The 26,267-nt window shown below is 39.8% G+C and overlaps 2 protein-coding genes across 6 annotated transcripts; one reads left to right on the top strand and one right to left on the bottom strand.

The window, feature by feature from the left end:
* Nucleotides 1-3,069: 3,069 nt before the first annotated feature.
* On the bottom strand, nucleotides 3,070-15,263 carry LOC119741582 (spermatogenesis-associated protein 7 homolog). Of its 2 annotated transcripts, XM_038217392.1 has the most exons (11): nucleotides 15,093-15,263; nucleotides 14,765-14,868; nucleotides 13,977-14,048; nucleotides 12,976-13,065; nucleotides 12,239-12,286; nucleotides 11,807-11,979; nucleotides 8,910-9,370; nucleotides 8,408-8,599; nucleotides 6,766-6,822; nucleotides 6,036-6,171; nucleotides 3,070-3,727 (listed from the first exon to the last, which is right to left on the bottom strand). In XM_038217392.1, exons 2-11 carry the CDS (start codon nucleotides 14,787-14,789, stop codon nucleotides 3,620-3,622), a joined length of 1,362 nt encoding a protein of 453 aa, XP_038073320.1. In that variant the 5' UTR covers nucleotides 14,790-14,868; nucleotides 15,093-15,263; the 3' UTR covers nucleotides 3,070-3,619. The 2 variants fall into 2 exon arrangements, with proteins under 2 accessions (XP_038073320.1, XP_038073319.1); XM_038217391.1 differs by having other exon boundaries at nucleotides 14,765-15,263.
* Nucleotides 15,264-16,965: 1,702 nt separating this feature from the next.
* On the top strand, nucleotides 16,966-24,693 carry LOC119741764 (open rectifier potassium channel protein 1-like). Of its 4 annotated transcripts, none has more exons than XM_038217653.1 (3): nucleotides 16,966-17,110; nucleotides 19,728-20,124; nucleotides 20,808-24,693. In XM_038217653.1, the coding sequence occupies exons 2-3, from the start codon at nucleotides 19,806-19,808 to the stop codon at nucleotides 22,079-22,081; spliced, it is 1,593 nt and encodes a 530-aa protein (XP_038073581.1). In that variant the 5' UTR covers nucleotides 16,966-17,110; nucleotides 19,728-19,805; the 3' UTR covers nucleotides 22,082-24,693. The 4 variants fall into 4 exon arrangements, with proteins under 4 accessions (XP_038073581.1, XP_038073578.1, XP_038073579.1 ...); XM_038217650.1 differs by having other exon boundaries at nucleotides 17,021-17,241; nucleotides 19,725-20,124; XM_038217651.1 differs by having other exon boundaries at nucleotides 17,021-17,236.
* Nucleotides 24,694-26,267: the final 1,574 nt, after the last annotated feature.

A 26,267-nucleotide genomic window follows, 5' to 3' on the forward strand; every position in this document is an offset into this window, starting at 1 on the left:
CTTGCGAGGCAGTGCAATCTGGAATCTATCAATTTAATAAGGACGGGATGTATCTCAAAAAAATACGAGATATGAAATAGCAGAGCGGAATATGGAGATGCAGTCGACGGGGTATCTTGTGGCGTATCCCGGTCAAGCAGCGGGTGATGATTGGGAATTATGTCAAATCATTTTCATTGCTGCTGAGCACGAGGCGGAGAGGTCGTGTATGTATAGGCAATGCACAGGACGCGGTAACATTTCTCTAGACGGGAACAGCATGAGACATAGGGAAATCAAAACACTAAATATTATCAATGAGATGCAACATACTTGACAACTGACATTTTAACATTTCCTTTGCCAACATCCGATAGCTTTTATAAATGCCGACTGTAAATCTTACGTTTGAACCTCAGATGGATTGCATTCAGCTGCCATCTTTGAGATGTGTTTCGTTATGTTAATTCATTAACAATGAAGGCGCAAGAGGCTAACTCATGCGCATCCCTGTTGAACACACCTCAAAGATGGCTGCAGTGCAAGCGATCTATTGAAATTTTTGAGCCGAAGCTCATTTTGACATTACATAATTTCATAACTGATAACGATAAGTAAATCGTGCGATCCAGTGTGGAGTTGTTGGTGTTTTCCCCCTTTTTCATAAAACCACACGGTGATCGAATATGCATCCTATGGTAAGAGTTGGGTTCACTTTGGGGACTTTCTGTGAGGAAGGGGAGAAATTTCGCCCTCAAGGATCTCGGTCGTGCATTAAAAGATTTTTAATTGACATTTAACCTAAGGCCAAAAACAAAAAGTCTCCGGTTTCTGGTATGCGCAAGCGTCGCCGTAGCCATGCGCGTCGGCAAAATGGAAAGGTGTTTTTTTTCAATGAAAGATGATGTCTCAAAACCGCCAAACTCACTGGTTTGACTGGAATCCTTCTGCTGCACAATTTAACGTGTTTTTAGATTGGGTTATGGTCGAGAATAAGCTTTGTGTGGCCTCTTTGGACTCCCATATACTTGCACTAAGTTTAGTCGGGCACCATTTGCAGTCATCAGCCGACATGTGAAGCAAAAAAAGTCAGGTAAAAAAAAAAAAAAGAGCCGCGTCGCCGCACCACTTTTTGGGCAAGCTCCATACCAGAAACCGGAGATTTTTTCTTTGGCCTAATGGGCCACATGGTTCTGTTATTGTCCCCTTCAAAAAAGGAAGAGAAAAAGTAAGGCACCCTGCTTCGAAAAATTCACTTTCCCGAGGACGGTAGGTCCGCAGTTCATAAAACTTGACATCAAACCAGCAAGACATCTGCTGAAGAAAGACATAACATAATGCAGGAAAAAACGGGTAACGGTGACAATGGGAAAAGATGTTTATGTCGGGTTCGCCCTTGCTCATATAGGCCTAGAGGTTAAAGCAGACATCACAGGATCAGTGTTTTAATTAACGGAAACAAAAGACAAATTATTACATATATTAGGCACTTGATTTTTAATATGTTATTGCTGAATCACTGCAACAATTTGTTATACATGTACATGTATACAGCTGTATCATTTCTTAAGTAGCCTACTTCCATCCAATCATCAATGCCCGTACTTGACGAAATTACTGGAATGTTTTCATTGGAAAATACTCCAGGCAGGTATTATTTGATAGATTTTAAGAAGCACTGGTTGTGATACTCTCTGGTGCTTTATACACAATTTCAAGGAAAAACCTTTTCTACATTTTAACAAAAAATAATTTCTGTATCTTTTTTTTAATATTTTAAAATGCGTATCAAAATGTAAGTTGTTCCTGAACACACACTCTAAACAACTGTGTTTAGCAATTAAACACAATCTTGCTATCACTTTGTAAACATGTTTAGAAGCTAAACATTATGTGTTCAATTACTATACATCCATGTTCAATTGCTAAACACTATCCATCCTTAAGCTAAACATGTTTAGCATGTAAACATGTTTGTATACAACCTGATAGCAAGAAAGTGTTTAGAAAAGTGTTTAATTGCTAAACACAGTTTTTTTGCAGTGTACCCATTTATATACTTATAGAACACACTTGTATTGCATTATCGCTCAATTTTACAAAGCTGTACAGCCCACCAAAAGAAAAATCCAATGTATCAAAAGCACAAACAAAAACTCTACATGAGATGTTCTATGTGAAAATGAAGACAAACGCATTTTGTGTGATCAATGGCCCAGTAATTACATTACTGAAATAAATTACACGCACAATTAAAATCTGTATTAACATCCCATGCTAAAACTCCTTTGCGACGATGCAGAAAATAGAAATTGAACTTTTAAAAATGTATTTCCTCCGCCCTGTGGGGATGTTTCAGGTATTTCTAATGCCCCCTTTACTCCAAAACAAGTGAAGATGTATACACTGTAAAAATGGTGCTTAGAGTTTTAAACATTTATTTGTTTGCACTCACTTTTTCCAAATGTTTGAATCTAGAGCATGTTTAGATTTATGGATGTCTGTGCATGGGCGTCGCCAGGATTTTTGTCCCCAGGGGGGAGGGCAAAACAAATTTTTCCCCAAAATTCCTTAACTTTTTCATTATATTCTCAATTTATCATTTTCAGAGCGTGAGCAGGGGAACATTTGCCCTACTCACCCCCCCCCCCCCCCCCCCCACTTAACAGTAATATGGCTTCGCACCTCTTTTTCCTTTTTTTCCCCTTTTCTTTTTTTTTCCGTTTTCTGGGGTCCCCCCCCCCCCCCCCCCCTCGCGACGCCCATGTGTCTGTAACATATTTAGACCAGCGTTGGAAATGGATACAAAAATTCCACTTTTCTTGAAAATGACAGCACACAAGGTGCCATGATTTTACAGGATGCTTTAGACTGCCATTCACTAACAGTCCAGTATGGTATTTCACAATAATTTGGTAGTTTTGCTTTTTGATGTTTGCAAATGTTGTATACATGTATTCCCTTTAAATTAGTCTGAATTATTGGGTCAAACAAAGTATGATAAAAGATGCTTTGTGAAACCGTATTTTTCATAGCTTTGCCTTTTTATATGGCTTCTTTTGGACCTACGATTTTCAGTCTATTTTTTTAATGAAATCTTTCTAACTTTGATGCAAACAAGGAAATGTGCTGATATATATATGGAAACAGTGCTCTTGTGACTTTAAAAGTAAATGCAAATACAACCTAAACTTTAAACAAGTGCGATTAATTTTTACTAATTCTGAGGACAATGAAACTTTAATTTTTTGTCAAAGCAGTACTCAAGCAGTTTTAATTTTGAGTCAAAGGCCAGTCTCAAATCCACATTAAATACTGACTTTCACTCATGATTCCTGATTTATACCGTAAGGCACTTAATATTTTTTTAAATTGAACTTGATCTGTGACATTTGACCTATGGTATTTGACCTATGGCATTTGACCTGAGGCATCCTTGACACACCACCAACAATACTCATTCAAAGAAAGTGCCTAAATGCATGCAGATGACATTTACAGCAGTGGAGGACTGATTTTCCATTCAAAAATCTTAAAGCCTCAACCGAAACAATCAAAATTAGTATGAAAATTGTAGAGAGCTACAGATGTGTTGCCATGACGACACCACTATCCTCGTGTCCAGATGCAGATGCTTTTGTCAACTGGTAGCGTGTCCTCTTGTTTCTTCTGGTTCCTTATCCTCATCATCACTATTAGGGATGAAGAGGTCTTCTTGGAGTTGTGCCATGAGATGCCGCATTCGACCCTGATGGAAAGAGTAAAGAAAACGATCCAAATAAACTGGACAAAGTTTACTAAAAGGGTTTTTTGAAAGCTTGGCATTTTCAAAGCAGCTATCTCCTAGCAGCTTGATGTATGAATTTACTCCCAGCTGGATAGCTCCTTGACTTCCAACTATGCAATGGGAGTATCTGCAGGTCAGAAGGTAAATGGAGCCATACTAAAACCTAGAAGAATACTGTACACAAAGTACAGTCGGCTCCCGTTATAACGAGGTCCGATGGACTTTCACAATACTGTCGTTATAGCCGGAACCTCGCTAAAACCGGAGCGCAGTTTTCCCCATTCGTTGTGCACAAGGTACGGTACATGTGCGTGCGTGTTTTAATCGTGTAACGCACGTCAGAAGACATGAAAAGATGGTCATTTGTTGGTATGTACGTCTGTTATTAATGTATATTTAATATTTAACTGATGGTGATGAATAAATGAAATAAAAAAAATACCTTTAAGGGAACATTGTTCAATATTTGAGGACCTGAATCCGGAGGAAAAGGCATCATCGCTGAGAAGAATCAGGCAAGTAGGTCACTCGCACAAATCGTGCCGAGTGACATTTTGCTTTCATTTTGCATTTGCTGGAATCGGGCAAGAGAGGGCGCCAATACATGCATTACTTCCGGGTTTTAATGACTCCTGATCCTTAGATGCCTTTTGGTTGTTGACTTTTTGGAACAGTTGGGTATTATTGTTTCTGAAGGGATTCTTTGAAATTGTAATTATTTCGGTTAACTATAGCGCACACTCGTGCCAAGTGACATTTTGCTTTCGTTTTGCATTTGCTGGAATCGGGCAAGAGAGGGCGCTAATATTACTTCCGGGTTTAAGTGTCTCCATGTGTAATTTCACAGCAATTGGTGATTATTGTTTGTCGGGAGGGATTCTTTTAAGTTAATAATAATAAATAAACAAAAGTAATAATTTCGGATTAACATTTGTACAATGTATATGTGGTGGGGCGTTTGAAGATCTTGGAAACCTGTTTTCATTGGGATTTTTTTTCGGCGGGGCCGGAGGGGTTCTTAATTTGTTTAAGATTTTAATTTTTTTATTCTTCGGATTAACCTTTTTTGGGGGCGGGAACCACGGTATGTTTTAAACTTTATTTTTTCAAGACAGACTGAATTATCTCTTTTTGGAAGTTGTGGTGGCTCTGAAAAGAGCCGTTTGTTTTGTGATGCTGTGTGCTTTACTACGTATTTTTTTTTATAGCCACAAGCCAACAATAGGGAGCAATTAAGCACCAGTCCCATTGAATTTATTTGAAAAGATCGGCGAGATGAAATAACGTTGGGTTGAAGTCTTTACAAAGGTACATTGATGGGTGAAGCTTAAGTGTGTTGCTTGAATTGGAAGACGGGAGCATGATACCTGTTTCGGGACAAAAGGTCTGTCGTTGACAAGCTGCAATGCCTGTAGTTTTGAAAAGATGTCGTTGTAAATGGGTTGAGAACAATGCTTTTCCTCGCATTGGGTCAGCCAAAATCGTCGCAATAGCCGAAGTCTCGTTATGTCCGTGCACGTAATAACCAAATATTTCCCCATAGTAAGGTACACAAATTGATCGGGACTGGGAGAATGTGCTCGTTACATCCGGGTTATCGTTATGACCGAGCTCGTTATAACGGGAGTCGACTGTACATGCTAGTGATCGATAGTTGATCATGCGTATATAACAGCATGATTAGACCAGCGCGCCTGCTCGCACTAACGTCTTTGGAAATCTGCAGTAGCCATTTAACCTTTTCTTTATTTTCTCCCTAAGCTTTCCTAGAGAACCAATCAGCGATCACAAAATGGTTTATAGTCAGTCGCGTGCACTCTCGCGAGGATTGTAATCATACGCCCCAAGTGCAGTGATCAAGCATCACTAATTAGATATGCAACACAGTGATACCCCCGTGCAAGCGCGCAACAACCGGTATCAAATGAGAAGCCGCCGTTTTGTTCGTAGATATTAATACTTCATACACCAATGGTAAATTTACATAAAATGGCCACGCCCCCATTGCTGCAAATTTCTCAAGACGTTAATGTGAAAAAGTAACCAAAAAAATTGTGCAAGGGCGCTCTATAGCAATGCAACCATCGCTCTTGATAACTGACGTCTCGGGCCAAAACTATGGTAATATTACGTGAGGAACATGTGTGCTGGAACCTAATTTTACTTCCCAGACACGTTGGAACATAGACCAATGAAAGAAGCACATTTGGCTCATTAATATGTATGAGATGTAGTAAATTTGAATATCAGCTTAGATATTATACAGTACCTCATCCAGTCTGTCCTTATTGCGATTGATGTGCGAGTCAAAGACCTGCTTCAAGACACTGTTGGTGAAGATGCCACGATTCAGGACATCATTGGTTACGTCTGTCACAAACTCAAGGTAGCGGAGTTCCTCTTCCCTACAACAACAAAATTGGAATTTCATTGTGACACATGGAAATGAAAAATACAACTTAAAACAATTGAATTCTTTGGGGATGGTGACTTAAGTAAGGCATGCATGTGACAAGCGGACTGCATGCTTTATATACTGCTATATGGAGCTACAATAAAAAGTACATTCAAGTAGCTCGCCTGGATTGACCCTGGATTAGCTCTGACGTCATTCTTGGGGCTCACTAGGGTCAGCCACCACAGACCCTACTCGTGGAGCAGAGCGACTGGTGGAAGTAAGTCGCATGCAAGTGTTGTTCATTCAAACGGACAAATATATCGCGGCTGGACAGCGAAAATCTCAAGTAAACCCCAAAATCTTCTTTTTTGAAGTCTAAAAGTAATTGTTTACCGAGTCCATTGCCATTATTTACTGAGTCGATCCGGTCGAGCTACTCGAACTTTACTTATGATATTAGACAATTTCATAAGGGTAAGGAGGTATAACTTTGCTTCATTTAAAATTATCAGCATACAATTGCCTTGTGTCGGAATCTAATTTTACATTTCCTTTGACTTTAGCCCAGTGATCAGCAAAAATATATAGTAGAGTGACTTACTCGTCCTTCATCCTTTTCGATATTCTTGATGGAGGTCGATTGGACAGATTGCCAGTACTAGAAATAAACACAAAATGTTCAAATTAAAACTTGATGTCATTATTTCAATGTATGCTCTTGTCGAAATCTGACAGGCTGACCTGATTAAGTTTAATGCATTCCTTTCAAATTTGTGAGATACAGAATTGGGCATAAGCCTTAATAGAGAAACATTCAAAAACTAAATGGGGGTGATTCTTTTTTGCGATTTTCATATTCATTGATTTTTGTAACCTCTGTTATGTCCACTAAACATATTTTGAAGACATAGTATTTAAAATGGTGTAATAAAAGCATTTTTTAAGGAGAAACAATTGGCATCTTTCATTTTGACGTCTACTAAACTCAAAATATCAAGGCCTTTTTCTCAGTGTTTTACTTTTTTGACATGACGATAAATGCAAACTTTAAACAGCCATAACTTGTCAACGGAATGTCTGATTGAAGTGCAATAAACAGTATTGTAAGGAGAATTGAATTCTCTTTCCTAATCTATGTGCAAACCCTCATTTCGACCTCTGCTCAGTTCTGTCACATTTTGCCAGAATGCCTCATATATTGCCAACAGCACAAAGGCAAAGAATAACCATATCTTTATTAGTTTTTTTTCTCCATTCATCACAAAAATAGTACCTCTGACACAATTTTACAAGGATGTTGACATGTCAATCACAAGCCAAATCACAAGTTAAGTCACAATCAATTGTCCATTACCATAATATTCTGGTTTTGACAATATAATGAACCATTTTTACAAGACATATGTAATTTATAATTCAGTAGCCTTCTATCTTTTCCCCCAAAGTTTGAATGTCTCGGTGGTTCTTCCTTTAAGCTTTTAATTCAATTACATAATTAAGATATTAAATGTAAAATCTATCAGTAATGTGGAAAGTGCATCGAAATCTGGATTTTAATTGATAAACCCTTAACAGGGATGAAATTGTTAATTTAAAACAAAAAGTCAGACCTTCTCAGATTCTAAGTCTGATTTCAGAGAAAGTCTAAAAAATTCTCATGCCTGCCCTAACAACTTGAATTAAACAGAATTGAACAGATGTCAAAACAATTGTCATGGTTCATATGAATAGCTTTTCACAAGTCCATCACAAGTCATCACAAGTCATCACAAGTCCATCACAAGTCCATCACAAGTCCATCACAAGCCAATCAGAAGTCAATCACAAGTCCATCACAAGTCCATCACCAGCCAATCAGAATTCCATCACAAGTCAATCACAAGTCATCACAAGTCCATCACAAGTCCATCACAAGTCCATCACAAGCCAATCAGAAGTCAATCACAAGTCCATCACAAGTCCATCACCAGCCAATCAGAATTCCATCACAAGTCAATCACAAGTCCATCACAAGTCCCTCACAAGTCATCACAAATCATTCAGTCAACTCACAAGTTATTCAACTGAACATTCCTTTGTTAATGTTCATCCTGTTACTTGTATTAACTGAACTTGTGAATAGACTTTGAATTACTTGTGACCGGACTTGCGATGTTCTTGCTCCCCATCATAAGTACCTTAAACACTATCGTGATTATTTGTGCTTACGATAGTGAATGCTTTCAACAGAATCACACACACACCTGTAAAATGGTCTCTGGTACGACTGTGATAGGTGAAGATCCTCCCCCTCCTCTGTCTCAAACCCCGCCCCCTCCCTTGTCAGACCGTCTAATCGTAGGGATTCTACCCTCTTGGCTTGATCTTCTACCCATCTGACGTGGTCAGGATTGCGTCTGGGCGAGTCTTCAAAATCATCACCCTCTTCAAGAAGTCTGGCAGAGGTAACCGATGAAAAAGAAAAGACACAGCTGTTACTGTTAGTCTGCGGAGGAATTATTTGTGTTAATTTGACAGATTTACAACAAACAGTAACTATTCTATCAAGACCAGAGGCTTCTGGGCAAAGCCTATACTCCCTTAAACCTATATTCCTATTGAATTAATAACACATTAGAGATCCACAAAGCATAGATGTCTGTTTATGCTAGTTGACATTCAATACAAAAATCTCAGAGGAAAAGGTTTAAGAAAGATGTTATAAAAATCGGGTTAAATGGCATGGTGGTTAAATGATTAAACTACCTGTCTTCATAGTCTTGAATATTCTGCTCATACTCGATGTCATCATGTTCATGGTCAATTCCATTTTGCCTGTTCGTCTTTTTCGTCGGACGCTTGGGCTTGTTGTAGATATTTGACTGCGCCAATCGGGACTGGGCGTTGGTTTTGAGAGTCCTCGGGGTGTGCGGCTTGTCGGCTTGCGAGAACCTGTCGGCCATTTTGTCCAGTACGTCGCCGGATGCCGGCTGGGTCTGTTTGAGTCTGTCAGGGCGGAGCCTTGCGCTCTCCGTCATTCTTGGGCCGTTTGTCGTTTCCTTGAATCGCAGCGACTTGCTGCCTGCGGTCTCGCTGAGACGGGATTGGGCGCGTTGGCCATCTGGTTGAGACCGGTATAACGAGGCTGTGTTGGCGTACTGGCCGTAAGGGCTTGGAGATAAGTTGCCATCGGTGGCTAACTGATTCAGCTCTGCTGATGTGAAACTCTGCATTACAATAAGTGGGGGAAAAAAATACAAATTTAAGGCTGAGGATGTGTGTGGCTTATAGATACTTGATCAACACGCAAAGATATAATAACAATAGTAATATATATAATAATAATAGTGGGTATATATAAAGCGCACATATCCACCAGGACTGGTGCTCAAGGCCAAGCCCGCGGGAACGGGGGGTGCTGTGGCAGCTGCAGCACCCCCAACTTTTTGGATTGGGGTGCTGGAATATACTTCAGCACTCCCTACTCCCGGGCAAAAATGTGTTCCAGCCAGCAGTGTTTAACGACGATGAAATTGCGCCGCTACGCTATACATCATGCTTGCTCTACAAATATCTCCTTTGTTTTGTTCGTTTCTAGTTTTGCCGTGGCTAAGCGCGGCGCTTCGAATGTCGTGCACGAACACTGTAAAATATCAAGAGGAGGTATTTTCTAAATCTTCAGGCAGTGCAGGATTGATATTTCTCTCAAGGTATCTAAAATCATGACATGTCTATGATATTTCCGCCATTATGGAAGTTTGACCCGAAAGCCATAACCTCGGCCATGACAATGGTGGCAAAGTTGATTATGCTTACCAGGATTTTTAGGAGTGGGACGGGCTTTCATTGAAACTAGTCATGCATTACGCCAATTCCAGTGTAGTTTCGTTTTAATGAAAAAGCTATTCATGGTTTAACCTCTGCAAGTTTTTCCTCATAAAAACTCAGTAGACCGATAAATCCTTGCCTAAAGCCCCAAACTTGCCATCTACCGATCATAAACATAAAGATACATTTGGTCTTTTAGTCTTTTATATTTGCCATTCCCTGTAACAAACAAATAACACTGCAAATATATCGAGAGCTACATCGTTTGGTCAGTTAGAACTATGTGAATATATTTATGAACAGAAATTCATCCGCTTCCAGTGGAACCATTTGTTTTAACTTGAACCAAAAAACATCCTTTCGGGTTTTATAAGTTTCAGTATACTTCAGTATATTTCATCACAGTGCATCCAGAATCCAACATTTTCCGGGGCCTTAAAGCGGGCCCCTGGCCCTGTGGCCCCACGCCGTAAGGACTCAGAAAATAAAACAGAACATACATGAAGGTAAAATTTTACTAAATGTAAGAAAGCAGCCTTGCAACAATAATATTTACATGCGATGTCATGCATAATGATACAATTCTTTTCTAGAATTAAATGGAACCAAATATGGACATAAACATACAATGTTCTCCACTTTTCAGTACAGTTAAACGTTTTAAGAGCAACAGTATATTCTAAACAAAATAATGAAATAAATTGTCTTTATAATCTCAAAACACTTTTGCTAAAACAAGTCAAATGACAGTGGCCAGGAAGCGCCTCAGATTGTACCACATAGGCCTAGCATCCATATTCCAAATTAAGCCACGACGTAAGGGCTTTGCGCTCCGCTTTTGCATTAATTTTGTCCGTCATTTAGAAATTCCAGCACCCCCTGGCAAAAGTTTGTTCCAGCGGCAGTGCTCAAGGCGCTACATCATTATGTCCCGTTAAGAAACCCGTTACCCGATATGAAACCGTTAAGTTGGATAAAAATTCATGCACTCTGCAAGCAATACTGGCATTTATAAAAACCAAGTCCAGTCTGAGTGCCTGGGCAAATCCGAGGTAGGAGACTGGGGGATGGAAACTAGGGCTGTCTATTTTGAAATGATTTAGTCTTTGTCTTCTGTGTTGGACTGAATATTCCGATATTCTAATCTGCCAGCTGCAACTGCGTGTTGTGCCAGTAAAAAGTTGCACAAAGAGTATGCCAGTTAAAATTTGCGTGCGGCGATCGATATGGGGCGCTGGAGTGTTTTGCAGGAAGTATTTTATAACTGTAACAGGGCTTTAACCTGCTAAAAGGATGTGCATAGTAAAGTGCCTTCGACAAAGGTCAAAGACTTGTGAGGACTTGTGATGGACTTGTGAAGACTTGTGAGGACTTGTGATGGACTTGTGAAGACTTGTGAGGACTTGTGATGGACTTGTGATGGACTTGTGAAGATTTGTGAGGACTTGTGATGGACTTGTGATGGACTTGTGAGGACTTGTGATTGACTTGTGAGGACTTGTGAGCACTTGTGATTGACTTGTGAGGACTTGTGATGGACTTGTGAGGACTTGTGAGGACTTGTGAGGACTTGTGAGGACTTGTGAGGACTTGTGAAGACTTGTGAGGACTTGTGATGGACTTGTGAAGACTTGTGATGGACTTGTGAAGACATGTGAGGACTTGTGATGGACTTGTGAGGACCTGTGTTCACCTAAACTGCAATACTATATAGGATTGCGTTTGTCACAGTTCATTTTGACTAGCTTTTCTATTGACTTGGATGACTCATGAAGTGTTGGACTTGTGAGGACTTGTTTTACACATACCTCATCTTCAAAAACACAATGACTTACCTGATCCAGAGCTCGTCTACTAGGGGAGCCCTGTCTGGCCGAACCTGGTCTAGCTGAGCCTGGTCTAGCCGAGTCTGGTCTTGGAGTTGCGCTTGAGTTTGGCCTTGAGGAGTCAGGGGACGAGGCAGCCTTATGGGACTTGATCATTGCATCTCGACGCATCTGGTCACGCTCTGTCAATAGTTCCATCGAAATAATGTTCACGGATTTTCAACACAAAAATGGGTAACAAAATCACACAACACACAGCTACAACTTTTTCAATTGTTTTTGTGAAAGCAGGTCAAACATACATGTAAGGAGTCTTAATGTTTTCCTTATTTGTGTCTCATTGTAACGACATTATATTCTACATTTCTCTCTCCCGTTGAATTTCTTATGGGTTTTTGACCACGGAGTGAACATGATTCACTTAATTGATGATTCACTTACTTTTAACGCTCAGAGTCATGGATTTAGGTGGGGATGCATCGATGCAGGCTGTAAGGATGAAAACAGAGACATTTTAAATTATGCGTCTGTGGCTTGAAGAAAAACAGGTGATTTATTTTTGTATCCTGTTATGCCAAGAATGGGCTTAAACCGGCCCATTGTGTAAACCTGATGTATAAAAAGACTTGTATGAATAGTCATTCTGATTCAATTTGGGCAATTCACAATGCAGTGCGCCACCAAGAGTTTGCCATGGAGAGACCATTTTTCATGTTTACGGTCGACAGAACACGGCCCATTTGAATGACTGTCAGCAAACAACTTGAGCTGATTTGTTATAGCTTGGGGCATAGTGTTCTGCCGGTTCATAAAGAAACCCACCATATTGATTAAAAGAAAAAAAAGGGCGAACATAATTATATTCGAATCATACGCTTACGAAACTACTGACCGGAAAAAACCCTAACAATTTCAAAAGTCCCGTGCTGCGAATTTGTCGACCATCTCCCACAATGCACAGGGAAAAATGAACTCTCCATGGCAAACTATGGTGGCGCACTAAATTGTGAATGGCCCGAATTGAATAGAATTTTAATATGCTCGCCTAGTCTTCATTTTTGGCAAGTGATATTCAAATTGAAATGTTTTCAGGTAAAAAAAACCTCGCACATCTTAAGAACTGTAAATTGAATGTAATGTGTAAAATCAAAAAATCAAAAGGAAAGTGTTCCACTCACATTTGGCCTTGTTCAATTTCTTGTAATGGGTGTTCATCTGGTCTTGGACAATCCCCTGGTTGCTGAGTCTGGTGCATGTTGTCGCATAGGCTACAATAACAAAACAAGCACATTCAATCTGTATGATTCAGTGTTCTCCATAAGGGGTTTTGGGCGGACAGGCTACCCTACTAAATTTTCGACAACTCATTTCTTTACATCACCAACTCCACATAAGAGTATCATCCGTTGTTCAACGAAGCCTGCAAGCTCCGCAACATCTGATATATGTGAGCATGCAAATTGTTTGCGACCCCGCGTGCCAGCCAATTGATCGGAGTTGACTTTAGAAATTGTGACGTCATTTCGAGCAGAAGTTCAGCCAAAGCTCCTGAATGGTCAATTGGCAGCTTTACTTTTGTAATATGACAACGGGTTACGGAAGACCCGATAGAAGGCGCCTGCTGAATGGTCAGAATCTGGAGGTCAAGACGCACTCCTGTTTTGCATAATTAATGGCAAGAGTGCATCTTGACCTCCAGATTCTGACCATTCAGCAGGGGAGTCAGGTTGGCGGAGTGGTACTTTCCCCACCTTCCACCGCTGTGAGCAGGGTTCGAATCCCGCCTAGGCCAAAATGTGGATTGGTGTTTTCAGTCCCTACCTGATTCTGTGGGTTTTCCCCAGAATATTCTTCTTGGGTTTTCCTCCCACCTCTAAAACTGTAATTACTTCTCACTGTCTCCTCTCTACAGGTTTCTTCAGGCTTGCGAGCTACAGTGCCTATGGCGCTTTTGAGGACTCCTTGGTTTCATTACCAGAAATAATTAATAATAATAATAATAATCCATAGACTATTCAACATTTCAGCTAACAACAAAGAAGATTAGTACATGACTTCATAGATTCCTGATCATTAGGAATGTGATGAAAACATGAAAAAGGACTGATGAACTAGTCAGGCGGTAACACCAATACTCCGATGCAAATCACAAATGACAAACAGCTCAATTAATACTTACGACCACTTTTAAGAGCAACATGTCCCTTTATGGGTCCATTCAAATCATTACTTGGCTGTGGCAAACTATATGCTGCATAATGGAAAGAAAAAAGCAAAACATATCAAATCAGTTTGAAAATGAATTAATAGGCTAAGCACCGCCAATATTTCTCAATATTATTTTGATATCGATATCGCCGATAGTAATTTTTAATCATATCGAAACTTTCAAAAATGCGTCAGATTATCGTCAAAATAAACATCACGTTTGTGGTTTTTTTTTTGTGTTTAAGGTTTGCTGTATATTGAAATAAAACTTGGCAGCAACTTGTGGTTGTGACTCAAAATACAAACATCGCAAAATGCCAAGCAGCGTTGCTTTGTGCCGTGGTCTGCGTTCGCTGGATCGAATTCGTAGTGTACCCAAGAAACAATGTAAAACCTCAAAAGAAACCGCCCATTCTGGACAAACTGTCAGTGCTAAGATTTGTTTTAAAAAGTTTGCTCCAGAGAAAGCTGTGGAAAATTGGGACTTATTTTTTACTTTCATGTGCATGAGCATGATGAGGGCACTACGATCTGCCGGCTCAGCCTACGTGAAGAACAGGAAAAAATCCAAGATCGGTTCACGGCTAACATGGCTAACATGGCTAAACATGCCAAATGAGTAAATAAACACTTCGTTTCCTGAATACTTTTATTAGCTTGAGTAACTCCAGCTGACATGCTCATCAGGTATTCACATGTAAATTCCTGATGAGCATGTCAGCTTGAGTCGCTCAAGCTAGAATAGCCTACTTTACCAACCTGTCCGCTTTGGATTAGCCATCATCGATCTTCTGTTTCATCATCACCATCACTGCATCACACTCTGACGTTTGGACATGATGTTCATAAAAAAAATTGCAGGCCTACACTGACAAAGTGACATGCGCTGAGTTAGTACAGCGCCTAGGTACGGTAACGTTAGAAAAAGACAAATGAATGCTCAATGCTCAAGTTCAAGTGCGAGAATCCGTCCCTTAAGTAACCATGTTTACAAGCTTGTTTTTAACATCAAAACATGATCCCACATACAAAAACTGATGGATGTCGATAGAACGGTTTTTCACGATCAATATGAAAATAGCTTTACCACTTTATCAATCTCTTCCGAGACGTAACGTTAAAGACTAAATCGGAAAGGTCTTCTAAACGCGATGCAACCCACTTTTCGCCATTTTTCTCGTTGCCAAAGAATCCGTACACAATCGCGCCTGTGGACGATAACAATGTTACAGCAAATCTGATTTGTCAATCTGGCGCTGAGACTGAATAATGAACCAATTGAAAAGATCGTTGCATTTTTTCCTTACCAAGCCGCGCAACTTATCTGCCGCCCTCTGTTGATCATATCCGTGAAAATGAATGATGTGAACATTGATCTCCCCTATGGAGATCAATGGATGTGCATGAGCTGGTCTTGTACTGTTCTGTTTGTTTGAATTTAGTGATAAGAAGAATCCCAATGATAAATTACCTCATTAAATAAAAGAAAAAAGTATAGCGAATAAATATGTAAACATTTGGGCTCAGTAAAAATCAATAGTAGTGAATTAAGCCTACATGAATTCAACTCCTTGGCTCGAGTCACTGATGAGTATACTGGCAAGATATGCAACCACCAGGGCGGCCCTCACCCCAAAAGGGTATAACTTGAAGCCTTTTTGAGATAAAGTCACTTTTGGTTTAATCGGGGGCGCTTTTTTGCATTTAACGAACTTTCAAGTCCATAATGCCTTCCATTTCAAAGATAGCAGAGTGCGTTTTTCATGCAAAATTGTGCATGCATTGATCAGGTTCTTTATAATTGACAAAAGGACATGACATGCAGAATTTTGTGCTAGACAGTGACCTGATGTGACGAGGCAAAGGGCGCAACTATCCGTCTTTTTGCCTTATTAATATAGTACGTTATGCTCCGGCATCGTCAAAGTGTCTGCTATCTCAACTTGAGATATACATCCTTTAACCAAAATAATTCTTTTTATTTTGTGATAATTCATGCCAGTTTAAAAAAAAAAATTTTCTCAAAAATTAATGACAACAAACTGAAATTTCTACTGTATGTTAAAAACATTATTTACAACAGGTGGTCGAAAAATTAATTATTTGATAGTAAAATAAAAAAAAATAGAAGGCCTTGAACATTAAAACTGATTTCTCTCAAATGCGTTTTTTTTTTCCAAGTTACACCTTTTTACGTATTGAGGCCACGGGACTGGATAGCTTAGTTGGTAGAGCACCAGGACGGCAACCCTGAGGTCGCAGATTCAAACCCCGCTCCAGTCAATTCCTTTATCAACTTTAAAATTATTATAACACACCCAGTCAGTTTCCCTTTGTGGTTTATTTAAAGAAAAAAAGTAAAATTAATTTTATTTTAAACAAATCTTGGGAAATTATCCCCATTTGAAGTTTGCCCGGGCACGTGACGCGGGATGTCAGAATATATTTTTTGAAATAATATAAACATCTTTACAAATCATGCATAATGCGATAATTTGGGAGAAATTACGGTCTGTTGGTAATATTACACCGTACTTGAGACGTTTTTAGAATGTAATTTCATTTTTTCTCTCGATTTTTCGCCATGTCAACTCAAGTTATCAAGAATTTTAAATTTAAAATTTGAAATTTCCGAGGAAAGTTATGATTTAGGTTTTATCACACGTTATTTCGATTAAAAAGAAGAACAGGCAAAAAGTCTAGAGGCCGGGTAATACGAGTGGTGTCCCCTCTATATAGAGACCACATGATAATCGGAAAAAGTTTCCAAATTTAAAACAAACTTAATTAATCAAAATTCGCCTGTGTAACATTTGAAGCAGGCTGAAACATTTTAACAATGTGTTGACGAATAAGCTAGTCGGCTGATGGGGGTTGGTACACGCGAAATAGTAGACTGAGCCAAGTAGTTTGCGTCCGATCGATGAGGCCCTGACTTGGAACTTTTCTGGCGCCTCCATTAATTGGCCGGACGTGATATCGATAGAGGGCGTAGTAAATGTGCGCAGGATCTGGAGGAATACATGTCACGTCAAGATCAGATGATGAGCTTCATTTTTTTAACTGAGAAGAGAAGGTGAAGTCAAGAAAAGGGAGGGCTATTTGGTGAGAGAATTAGCACCTTTATTTCCGTATTTGGCAAGAGTGTTACAACGTGACGCCATTTGTTTCTTAATCAACTCAATGAAGGTCAGTCATTGCAAAAATGATCGGGACTGAGTGAGATGAGCTGTGAGTGAGAAACGTTTCCAATTTTGTTTAGACAATGTTCTTGACCATGTTGACTCTCCATAAACTTCGCAACCGCTAAAAAGTGACGTCGGTTTGCAACATTAATTTCTTTCCACTTGATTTTATAGCCATGATGATAGCTCCATCATGTCCATGGTTGAACTAAATGAAATAGACTGACTATGCTGACCTGGCGCACCCAGCGGGCGGGGGCGGGCCAGAGGCCGTTGGGGGGGGGGGGGGGGGGGGAGAGGGGGGGCGGCCAGAGGCCGTTTGGGGGGGGGGGGGGGTAAGCGAATGAAAGTAAGCATCATGATCAACACTAATAGTATGCACTGGCAATGTTACACTCCACCGCTTTAAACCAATTTTAAAAATGAAAACTAATTCATCATCTAGGCGTTATAAAGTTTAACTTAAACTAGTAAATAAGTCACTTCTTGCCAAAATAATGTGTGTATTTTAACAATATGTCATGTCTACTCTCTTCAAAATGCACGGTATTATCTTTGATGCTCTATCTTAATGTGTCCAATGGAGTCTGGAAATAAATACTTTATAAATTAAACAAATCAAAACATTGGGTCCATTCTTTTAACTGTTTTACAGCTAGCTAACTTTCCTGTTTGTTTGGACTGTAAGTGTAAAGAAAAAAATCAATGCTAGTTCAAGGTTGAAACAATCGAGTGACAGCACAAGTAATACTGATGCAACGACCGGTCGGCACGACCATAGATTCCTAGCTGATCTATCATGTCTATGGCACAATATCACTGCTGAGTTACCGGTAGATTAGATTATCGTAACCTCTGGACATGCTTATCCGGTTCGTAAGTGACTTCGTCATTCATTGGAGCGTGCATCACTGATTACTGGCGCCCATTGCAGGCACGGATCTGGAGGGTGGGGGGAATGGGGATTTTGGAGGTCAAACCCCTCCCCAGCTCTGTCAAAATATTTTTTTTCCATAGAAATTCATAAAAGATAATCTGAACCCCCCCCCCCCCCCCTTCTGTGACTCCCCCCAAAAATATACTGGTAATACTGTGCACAAAATACGGATCGAGCCAGCTTGGTTAGCGGGTATTTGTACACTATTCTGTAATATAGTGTTAATAATTGTTGGAGTTGAACAGCGCCCCCCATTGAAAGTATGATACGACTACGAGCCCCCCACCCCCCATTGATTTTCGGAGGCCAAGTGTCCGGAGAAAAAACCTGTCTACATTTCAGATTATTTTGCTGATAACCCCCCCCCCCCCCTCCCCTGCAAAAATTCCTGGATCCGCCCCTGCATTGGCTGAACAAGCTACTTCGCACTATTTCGGGCTCCAGAGTTTCCAATGCTACACCGTGTGCAGTACGCAGGGTTAAGTTGAATGATGTCACACTTACGAACCGGATCATGCAACAAGTGCAAGACCAATGAAAAAAACATTATGTGGCCTGGTGACCTTCCAACACAGAGTGTCGGCAATTTGGTTTTCCTGCACACTCCTTCTATTCAATTATGCTAAATATTTTGTTAATTGTAGTTGTTCTTTTTTTGGGGGGGGGTTACACTTTTTTTAAAAGTTAGCAAAATTTTGATGTGCAGAACCAACCCATTCAGCCCACAATTATCCAATTGCAAAAGAAATGAGCTGAAGGCAGCACAACATGACTTATCAGAGTTCATGACCTTATTTCTATAGAATTGATGGGATTTTGATAGGATTTCTTGTGTCAACACTGACAACAATTGGATCCGTTTTCATTGTTTACCTTTACCTTTTGTAAACCTCCAAGCATCAATCATCATTGCTTTGGCATCAAGCCAAAAAAGATGAGTTTAATATTGCACCGCAGTGTACAGATCACGCCATTCAGAAAAGCTGGTGTAATATTATTTGCTGAACACCATAGGCCTGCTGTTGTACTAATGTTGTTCAGGGTTAACTTTGCAGTACTCTATGCTCTTAGTTTAAGAAGTTTGATCCAGATTGATTCCAATTTGTTGGCTGCACTGCTTCATATATGTTGGTACTGTGCATATTTTTAATACAGACTTCGGCTACATGTGAATTCAGCATAACTCAGTAACTGGAGCCCTAGAACTCCTATTTGGTCAGCAGCACAACCCACCAAAGTCAAAATTTGAGTTCTAGCGCCCAAGTTACTGGGTCTACATGTATGTTACACTGTAATTGGGATGGTCTCAACTGTACTGTAGATCATCTTAAATATAGATTGAACCAGTTGCTGTTGTTTGGTCTTAACATGACAGCGAACTCATAAATGCAGCATTAATGGACTTGTACTTACAATTATATTGTGCTTTTTAACAACAACAATTAAGTACTTTTCAAATAGTTTTATTTTTAACTACAGTAATTAATTCAAACTTCAATATGTACATATGTCAGTGGAAATTGGTATTTACCTTCCAAAATTCCTCAAACAAAGGAGGAGCATTCCAGATTCCAACTTTTGTTCTGTTTTGTTTTATCAGGTACTCGGACTTACAATTTCCCACTTTGTAGGGAAAATCAGCTGGTAGCCGCACCATGCTGTTATCACGTGGACGACCATGGGTGCCGGCCGCAGAGTCCTCGCCTTGCTTGCTGTCACCTTCGTCTACCTGTTCATTGGCGCCTCCATCTTCTCAGCCATCGAGTCAGCACATGAGGAGCGCATCAAGTCCGACCTGCACAACCGCTTGGAGGCCTTCGTTGAGCGCAACCCCTGTGTCAACGTCTCAGAGTTTCGGGAGGTGCTGTTGGAGGTGTGGTATGCTGCCTCCATTGGCGTGGAGGGGATGGTTGGACAAGAGAACTACACCTTGCCATCGTCTCGCTGGGATCTGGCCAATGCTTTCTTCTTCTCAGCTACTGTCATTACAACTATAGGTATGTTTCAGGTGTGATTCTAGATCCAATATTTAAGAGGGGCTAGACCCTTCGTACATGATGTCATCTTATATATTCTTAAGATTATCTTTTTTGGCTGTTTCGGCGAAATTGCCGAAACAGTCTTGTTTTCACTAAAGAAAATGTTTATTGCTGTTTCGGCAAATGCCGAAACATCTTTTGTTTTTCAAATTAGGTTTTGCCCTACACCGACGTTTTAAACACTGTATACTCAGCGTGTAACATGTACCTCCCGAGTGAAAGTTGGAAAAAATCACTTGGGTGGGACTCGAACCCACAACCTCCTGCTTTCTAGTGCAGATGTCTTACCACTCGACCACCGAGCTAACGGGATCGGTTGGCCGGTTCGAATCTGATGTAAATTTTTTTCATGTAATTTGATTTATATCACCCTGACGCAAAATGTTTTTGTTATAATTAATTTTTTCCTTTTTCCCCCTTTTTCAGCCATTTCCCATGGCATTTGTGCCCCTTTCATCTCACAACTAATTGTATTTTTTTGGGGGGGGGGGGGGCCTAGACAAAAGTTTGGGGAGGCTAAAGGTGCCCCCCCCCCCCCCCTAATTCTGTAGTCACAAATGCTCGAGGGCACAATTGTACTTAGAATTGGAACATATTTCCTGGTTGTCAATGTTTGCAATCCACTTTGATTCCATTGACAGGATATGGCCACCTATCTCCGGCTACTTCCTCTGGCCAGACTTTCTGCATTGCCTACGCATGCTTCGGCATTCCACTCATGGCTGTCCTGGTATCGGAAATCAGCTCCAAGTGGAAACAGCGACTGATCAACGCTGCTTCGCGTCTGGATACCCGCCTCGTAAATGTGTTAAAGCGCCACAAGGTACGTCGAGTGGCTAGCGGTATCCTCCTAGTCATACCGGCCTACGTTATTGTGATCATCATACCAGCCACTGTGTTTTCGTACATAGAAGGTTGGGACTTCTCGGTGGCGCACTACTACTGTTTCATCTCGTTGAGCACTATTGGACTCGGTGACTATGTAGCAACGCAGCATGTCCTCGACAGCAACGTCCTCGTGTGGGTGTACAAAATAGGGACCACCCTTTATTTAATTGCGGGGCTTGGCATCATGGCCATCGTGTTTCACGGTGTACGGACAAAGCAGAGAAAGCCTACTCAATTCACTTTCCGGCAACGGTTTGCAAACATTTTGAGGAAGCGGCGAAAGCCGTGGCTGGAGATCATGGAGGAGCAGGCTGATGTTTTAGCTGACAACCACCCGGTAGAAGGGGGTGTTATTTCTTCGGCAGTTGCTGCCGCAGCAGTGGCAATTACAGTAAGTGACACAGATAAGCATCGCGGACAGACCCCACAAAATGATCTCGATTCCAGTGGGATGTCGTCCGACAATAACGGTGATAGCGATGATGATTTCAGTGATGATGGCTATCTTGACGATCAGTGCAGATCTCAGCATTGCCTGCAAAAGCACAAGCAGATCAACACTGGCGACATTTGTAGCAAAGTCAGAAAATCTGACGATTTCTTGGACCCTGCGAGTGAGGAGGACCCTCCTTTTGCATTCGCGAGTGTCATAGCAGACAGTCACCCTTCCTTATCGGTTGATCTGGATTCCGAGGAAACTGAAAAAGGATCCCAGAGAGGGAAAACCTTCAACGATATCGACAATCCCAAATACTCTCGGAAATCAAGTCTGCCTCAGAGACTAGACTTTCGTAATTTTGGAGCACATAAGAGAGATGATGACTGCATGCCGCGATTAAACCGTACCCTATCGCAGCCCCCAACACGGAGGAACCTCCACAGTGATGGCAAGACGGAGGGGGGAGTCCTGGCTTCTAACTTAGCCAAGAAGAAACTCTGGAGTCCTTCTGGAAGCTACGCTGGTGAGGATTCTGGCATACACGCTGCGTCCTCGCAGAGTACAGTTGAAATGGAAAGTACTGTCTGAGATCGGCGGTAAGTCCTACATTTGTCATTTGGACACGGCAGGTCAAAGTGGAGTGCATGCTTAATGCCAAGAGGTGGCGTTTGATTTACAGGTTTGTAGAACAGAAAGGAAGTGCGCGGCCTGCCTTGTAGAATGCAGATGGAATTTCTTTATGATCTATTTGTTCTGGCTTTTGACTTCTACCAATAGACTGATCCGTTAAGGCCAGCCCACTGCGCATGTGGGCAACAACACGTGTGCGTCTCTTATATTAATTTTATTACAGGGACAAAGGGAAACACAATGCCTTGTCCTTGAGAGTAATGTAAAGTGTATGTTCACGAGTTGCTCGGCTTCACCACCTCTTGCCCATGAAGCGAGCAACGTACAGGCGGCAAAGCCGACTCCCCCTCCGTAGTGGGCAGGGCGAAGCCTCGTATTGAATAAACATACAAGGGACAATATATCCGGCATCATCAGAAGTCCAAATGTATGTGGGCAACAGATCTTGTGGTTTTAAACAAAATTTGCAACCATTTCAAATATGTGTTATTGGCTACTTTGACAGCCAATTTTGGCAACTCGGACTTGTGGTGTTAAAGAACACGTTTGAACAAACTTTAAGTTGCACTGAGTAGTTGGTTTAGGCAAAAAAAAAAAATCGTTCTGCTTCTGATTACATGGCATTCGAAAAAGGGTAGATAGGTAGGGAATTTGTATTTTCCAATTTTTTTGGGGTGTACGATCATAAGATAGAAATTGATGGTTTGGGGTATTTTTTCCCCTCATTTTCCCCATAAAAAAATTAGGGTAGGGGCTACCAGAATAGGGTAGATAGGGAAACCGAAAGCAAAAGTATTTTTTTTTGGCCTTAGCTGAATATTTTAAAGTGTAATATGACTGTATTAATTTAGCAAATGTAATATTTATTTTTATTTACATGTAGTATTAAAGTGTGTGTATATTATCTAAGTAACATTCATGTACATGTACACTGTCTAGGCTCTGAACTCATTCTGTATATTTCTTGTCGAGCACTTGTTTGTAGCATGTAGAATTCTTTCAGTTTGATTGAAAGATACATGTATGCACCTGTACAGGTATGTAGGACCAATAAATACATACAAATGTACATGTACACTGTATAGTGTGTAAGAAATACATAATTTTTCCAATTCATATTTTCATATTTTTTATGCACAAACAACAATGCAGCAATTTTTGTAATTTTGTTACCGAAGCAAATCTGATACACGGAAGTTTAGCTCTTTCATTTTGTGCTGTAATATTTTTGCACATAAAATTTCTTTGAGATATTTTTTTTGCTAAAATTTCAAAATCATTCCATTTAAACTGTGCATTCCATTTTGCTATGCTGTTATTTTGTAAAAACACATTTTAAAAGTTGTGAATTTAAATAATGTTATATTTTCACATGCTTTATGCACATGTCATCAATTTTTTTTATATCAAACTGCCAAAGCACATTTTAGTGGGTGGCGTTATTTTTGTAATTTATCAAGCAATTTGAAATTTGAAATCATTCCTTTCATAAGTGGTACTTAAATATTTTTTGTCAAAATATCATCACAGATTGCAAAATATATTGATGTAATTTCCATAAACATTTACATGTCGATGTAAAAAGTGGATATTTTAATGTTTTTTAATCAAGTTCCATTGCGTTCTTGAGTTTCAAATAGGCTGACGAATGCAAATTAATGATTGTCTTTCATAAAAGCCAAACGCACATAATTGCAAGCGTGTATAATAAATTCCAAAAGTATTTTTAAATCATATTTGCAAATATAAAGAAATATATGCAACTCCATGTTTAATAGCATGATGTAAACATTTGTTAACAAAAATTTTAATTTTAATCAAAAACTGCCAAAATTGCTGATATTGTAAGCTTGATCAGAGCAGTACAACGTGTGCACTGGACGTTTTCATGCATATTTTTACAAACACATTGCAACATTAACATTTCACGTCCATCTATGCTGTACATTATTTGTGGGTTGTAGATTTATGCATGTACATGCACATGTATATAAAGAATAGTAAGCTTTAAAATTACTCAGTCATTCAAACAAATTAAAAAGATACATGTACATGTAGCCCAAAACTTGCCCATTTCCCCACATTGATACTTGTGGAGGGTTTTGTCAGACCTTAAAATTGTGAATTAGACTTGTAAGAAAAAATTCAGATCATGTACGGTAAATTAATGCATGTAGCAGAAACTCAAAAATAGTGTTTTGGCCTCCACTGCCATTTCTTTAATACAAGCACACAAAGCTATGCCCCCTTGAGTGTCTATATATATCTAAAGGAAGTGGGCGTCCGTGTACATATTTGCATCGAGCCTGTTTGGTGACGAGGGTGGGATAATACAATCAGAGTACATACGCAAACCATGCAATGACGTATACATTCCTAAATAAGCCAAGGCAAGGCTGACACTCAATGAACATGGGAAGTGCGTGTGCAATAAAGTCATGGCACATGTGAATGGGTGATATACACATATTCTGATCTAAAAAGCTCAAGCTTTCTGTTTGAAAATCAAGATCAAAGAAGATTTGTTTTTGATAGAAGTTAGTAACTCAGGTTAAGTTATAATGTAAAATTCTTCAGTACAAGACTGTATGCACATCGTGCAAAGAAGTAGAAATCAATTTTTAGCTGCTTTTTATAATGTGCATGGGTTCCTGCTAATGCAGTTTTTTTAAGAAAAACCAAAATTTACAATACAAAAGCTAACGTCTGAAGGGGTTTTATTGTGAAGCGAACTGTTTTGCATATAAAGCTGATATTGTAATATGGCTGAATTAGGATATTCTCCAAGTAAACATGGTAAAAACAAAATTGTTAGGCCTATTGGGTAAAGATACAACTTCTTAAAGCTATAGTCCATCATTTGTAATTAGTGCATTTTGTTCGTTTGAAGCAACAAACGTGTTCAAAATCTAATGAAGGATACTGAACAACTTACTTGATGAAGTTTCAGCTCAGCAGTCAGCTGTATATTCCGAGAAAAACAGCATTCTAAGATCTCAATTTCAAATCAAAAGTTACTGAATCATGTTTTGAATTGTTTTGAATTGCAGCTATACGCGACGTCGCGCACTGATCCGACGAATTATAACAACCGCGCGCGCGTGTGCGTCGTTCCAATACTTGTGCGCGCTGCGCTGAATAACAAAACGAACTACTAATTTAAATTTTCCTACGGTGCTTCTTAAGAATCACAGTTGGAAATGCCTTCGTTGATTACTTCAAAATGACAGCTTCCCAGAAAGAATAATTTCACAGGGAGTTTAGTCCCCTTACTATCTTTCAACCAAGTTTGTTTTTCAACAATAATTACGCCAGTTACTTTTCGGATGGCTGCAAATGATGGACTATAGCTTTAAAGTTCACTTTACATGCTTCAGGTTAAAACACTGTTATGCAGCAAAACAAGAACACTGTAAAAAAAAAAAAAAATTTCATTTTTACATCTCTGTTCAGTGATAAATTTGCACCAGTTCCTTAATGTACGTGCACCTTTACCTCTTGAAAACTACTGTACTTTATGTAGATCTTTGTTAGAATGTAGTTTTTGTATTTTAATATAGTAAACATTTGTTTTAGTATATATTTATTATATAACATCATATTTTCATAAAGTAGAAATGATATCTGCCACTGCCATGTAGGACTATTGTTTGGTTTATGAAATTGAGCACTGTTAGACTATTGTTTAGGTATAAGAACCGGTACGTGTGGGAACATGGTCTCTGTTCACGACATTCATCTTGTGATGTTTCTGTAATCAAATCGGTTCCTTTTAGTCAGGTTCAGCTCTTGGTGCATCCTTTTCTCATTTTTCAGGGGTGTGTGGTTGAATCGGCCCAGCCCAGCCCCCAGTCACTTGACATGCATTTTAAGCACTGTACTTGTTAAAAATAACTTTTTCAAAGTTTGGAAACACAAACGTAAACAACGCTTGTACTACATGTAAAACAAAATCATCCTACTTTTGATCCTAAATAACTCTGTTGTTTACCGGAATGGAAAACAAAATTTCAGATAAAACAAGACATGACAAATTTAAGGAGCAATTTAAACGCCATGCAAAAAAAAATGCTCACTTTCAGAATCTGCCCCTTTTGACTTGGCGTCCTCCAATGTCGATACAGTGCTGGAGACTTTCAAGTTG

The sequence above is a fragment of the Patiria miniata genome, unplaced genomic scaffold (assembly GCF_015706575.1).
Source record: "Patiria miniata isolate m_02_andy unplaced genomic scaffold, ASM1570657v1 HiC_scaffold_5, whole genome shotgun sequence".
In the NCBI taxonomy this organism is placed as follows: Eukaryota; Metazoa; Echinodermata; class Asteroidea; order Valvatida; family Asterinidae; genus Patiria; species Patiria miniata.